At 34.1% G+C, this 3,618-nt stretch overlaps 1 protein-coding gene across 4 annotated transcripts in view; it reads left to right on the plus strand.

Moving 5' to 3' along the window:
- FH (fumarate hydratase) overlaps positions 1–3,618 on the plus strand; it is a 30,136-nt gene that overhangs the window by 3,299 nt on the left and 23,219 nt on the right. For all 4 annotated transcript variants that reach the window (XM_011380005.2, XM_023523196.1, XM_023523194.1 and 1 more), the window contains exon 2: positions 2,757–2,891. In XM_011380005.2, the coding sequence (XP_011378307.1) occupies positions 2,757–2,891 (135 nt within the window). The remainder of the gene's footprint in view (positions 1–2,756; positions 2,892–3,618) is intronic.

Here is a 3,618-nt window from a genome sequence, read left to right on the forward strand (position 1 = left end):
TAGTTCGTTACTAGTTAAGCTGCTAATAGTTTATTATTAGGTAGACAAACTACATGTTGTTGCAAATATGGGATATTTATTATTACTGTGAGGACAGGAAATACATTTGATCCTTGAACAACACAGAGTTTAGAGGCACCAACCCTTGCCCAATTGAAAATCACGTATAACTTGATTCCCCAAAAACTTAACTGCTAATAGCCTACTGTTGACCAGAAGTCTTATTGATAATATAAACATTTAACACATATTTTGTACATGTAGTATATACTGTATTCTTACACTAAAGTAAGTAAGAGGAAAGAAAATGTTACTAAGAAAATCATAAGGAAAGTACATTTGTAGTATTTATTGAAAAAAATCCTTCTATAAGTGGACTTGCACAGTTCAACCTGTGTTGTTCAGGGGTCAACTGTATATTTTTTGAAGTGTTTGCTGAGATTGTTATTTCAGCCACAATTGACTTCTACACTTTTACAATGATCATTGTCAAGGTTCTACAGTTTGAGGCTTTTGTTTCTAGATTTGGAATTAAATTTTTTTTAAAGTTTAAGCTGAAGAAAATAGCTAAAATTTATGTATCAAGATTTTTCCAAATATCTTTGAATGTCACTGAGTTTTATCATAGCAGCCTGTTATTTAGGGAAGGGGCCCCCAAACCTCAGGCCAAGGAGTGTTAGGGAATGTGCCTCACAGCAGGAGGCGAGTGGTGGGCCAGCTAGTGAAGCTTCATCTATATTTGCAGCCGCTCCCCAGCGCTAGCATCACCGCCTCAGCTCCACCTTAGATCATCAGCCGTTAGATTTTCATAGGAGCAGTGGTCTCTGGTGCCAAAAAGGTTGGGGACTGCTGATTTGGGAGACAAAGTTATTGCTGTTTCAGGATGAAAATTTAATAATTTTGAACACAAAAAGCAATGACGTAAGTTTAAGGAATAGAACCTGATTGTACAGATGACTTCCGGAAACCAATCTCTCTTCTTTGTTGCCAGCACCTTGTCTGTCTCATTACAAGGTGATAGAGAAGAAGAACCTAACTCATGTGTCCAAGTGCCACTGCTGTCATTGCTAGCGTTGGACCAAGTATATTTTAACATACAAGGGTGTTTACTTGGGGTATCCAAAACAAAGATCATAATGCAAAATACTTGTGTCCATTTGAGATATAGAACCGAGCTGCTTTTGGGAGGCAAGTTGTTATACAGCCATGTCAGCGTAACCAGGCTCTATTAGAGAAAAGTCTTAACAACATCTTCAGCCTCTTTTATTCTACAGGGAAGGGATACAACTCAAGGGATTGTTGTGGGCCGATTTGGAGTTACTCCCTGTTTCTTGGTTTATGGAAGTGATGATTAAAAAAAAAATGAATCTAAACAGCTTTTGGAATATGACAGTCCGAGTTTGAATATTTCATGCCTTCCGCCTTGCTATCTGCTGAGATAGCAGGTGATCTGCTAAAATTATTTAATGGCTCCAAGCCTCAGTGTAGACTTCTTTAACGTGAGACTGGTAATGGTAAAATCTCCTAGGTGGTTGTGAGGAAGTATTTGCTACCTAGTAAATGCCAGGATATGATTACTTTTATTAGCTTCTCCTTATTGGCTTAGGCTAGTCCTCTGTAGACTTTTAGGCATGGGGGAAAAATGTACCTTATTAATTATACTCCTATATTTCCACCTAGACACAATTATTTTTCTTTTCATGCAATCCAAAAGTCTTTATAACATAAAGGGTTTTGTAAATAAAACTTTTTCTTGTCAGAAGACTATTTACTAAAACAAAATTAGTTGGCTATGGATTTTTAAATCTTTTGAATCATCTGACCATGTTTATTTCATAATTAATGCAAAACGAACATTAAAGCTTAGTATTTCTTGAGGCCTCCTTAATATAAAGTATCATGTGTAAATTCCAAATTTCTAGTGTTTTACAATAAATTTTTTACAGTGCTATAAAATATTTTTTATCAGTTATTGATTTTTTGTATTAGTGTAACTCTGTACTTGGTAGAACCTAGTTTCTCTGTAAAAAGGACTTTGGGTCGTGGGCTCTTATTCTGGGTGGTGGATTGACTTCAAGATATAAACTCCCTAAAATCATACGTAGGACTTGCGTATATGTATTTATGTTCATTTGTATTGGGAGAAGATCCATAGCTTTCCTCATATTCCCAAAGGGTTCCTCAGCCTGAAAAGGTCAAGAATGGACCTAGCCTGTCTTCACTTGTCCGTACATTTACTTTAATTTATAAATGAGAAAAGCCGACTTGCTGAAGGTGACACAGCAGTCTGGACTGTTTGTATTGCACTGAGTTATCTCTCATGCATAGTATTTGTAGACCTCAGATAAGCTTTGTTTAAATAGGTAATATTTTCAGATTTTAAAGTCTCATTCTTCTACTGTTTTCTGAAGTTCCCAGTAAAATAAGCATTAAGTTGAGTACACTGAATTGTCCAAAGCTTGACCAATAATAGGCATACTCCTGAATTGGAAAAGATTATTTTTCCTTTAAAGGCTTTCTTTGTATTTATCATCTATGTAATGTATGAATTCTGTAATATGTCTTTAACATCTGTATTAATGTGTGTGACTAAAATTTCTCAAAAGAGCTGGAGGCGGGGAGTAGAATGAAAATCAAAATGGATTTTTTTGTCTTTGTGGTACTTATTAAGATTTTTTTCCCTTACAGTTGATATGAAGTTATTACGTTTGACAATTTCTTTTCAAGCTGTAATAGTGTCTTATCTTTATCTATAGGCTAGCCAGAATTCCTTTCGGATAGAATATGATACCTTTGGTGAACTTAAGGTCCCAAATGATAAGTATTATGGTGCTCAGACTGTGAGATCTACAATGAACTTCAAGATTGGAGGTGTGACGGAACGCATGCCAGTAAGTGGATTTTGTGGAAATAATGATTTTGGATGAACTAATCTTTGTTCAAATGAGTCAGCTTTATTTTGTAAATAAATATTTTGCAGAGTTAAAATATAGCTGTTAGAGAATGTTGTGAGTAGTAAGATGTTTCTCTTTCATGAAAATGTCAAAGACCTTTTGAAGTTTAGTTAACTATTATTTTGAGCTGTGACTTTAAATATTTTGGATTTTTATTTGATACAAATAAGTTATTTGTCTTGCTGGGATTTTTTTTTTTCAGATATTTACAAGGATTTTTCAGTTGGTAAATATTTTTAATTTTAATACTTAAATTTTATTTTTTTACCGATTAACACTGATTTTTTTAAAAAAACTGATTTAAAAGGAAACAGACTTTTCTTTAATATTATACTTTCTATTTTAGTGTCAGTATCCAGAAAAGTATACATAAATACCTAAAAATATTTTTCTTTACTATGCCTGGCATGTAATAGATAACACATAAGAATTTGTTTAATGCCACCTTAGTGATTTAATGACTAGAACACTTTCTGTCGTATTTCTTTAAATCTAAGATGACCTCAGTTTGAGGATGCACCACTATGTGCCACTAAGAAAGAAAAGGGCTACCAGTTAAAGTCGTGACATGTCATTGTTCGTAAGATGCCTCTTGATCTCAGAGAAAAGAACTGATGAAATACATTACATATACGAGTATAGCCCAACCTGAGTATGGAAAATA

Source organism: Pteropus vampyrus, unplaced genomic scaffold (assembly GCF_000151845.1).
Source record: "Pteropus vampyrus isolate Shadow unplaced genomic scaffold, Pvam_2.0 Scaffold383, whole genome shotgun sequence".
Taxonomy (NCBI): Eukaryota; Metazoa; Chordata; class Mammalia; order Chiroptera; family Pteropodidae; genus Pteropus; species Pteropus vampyrus.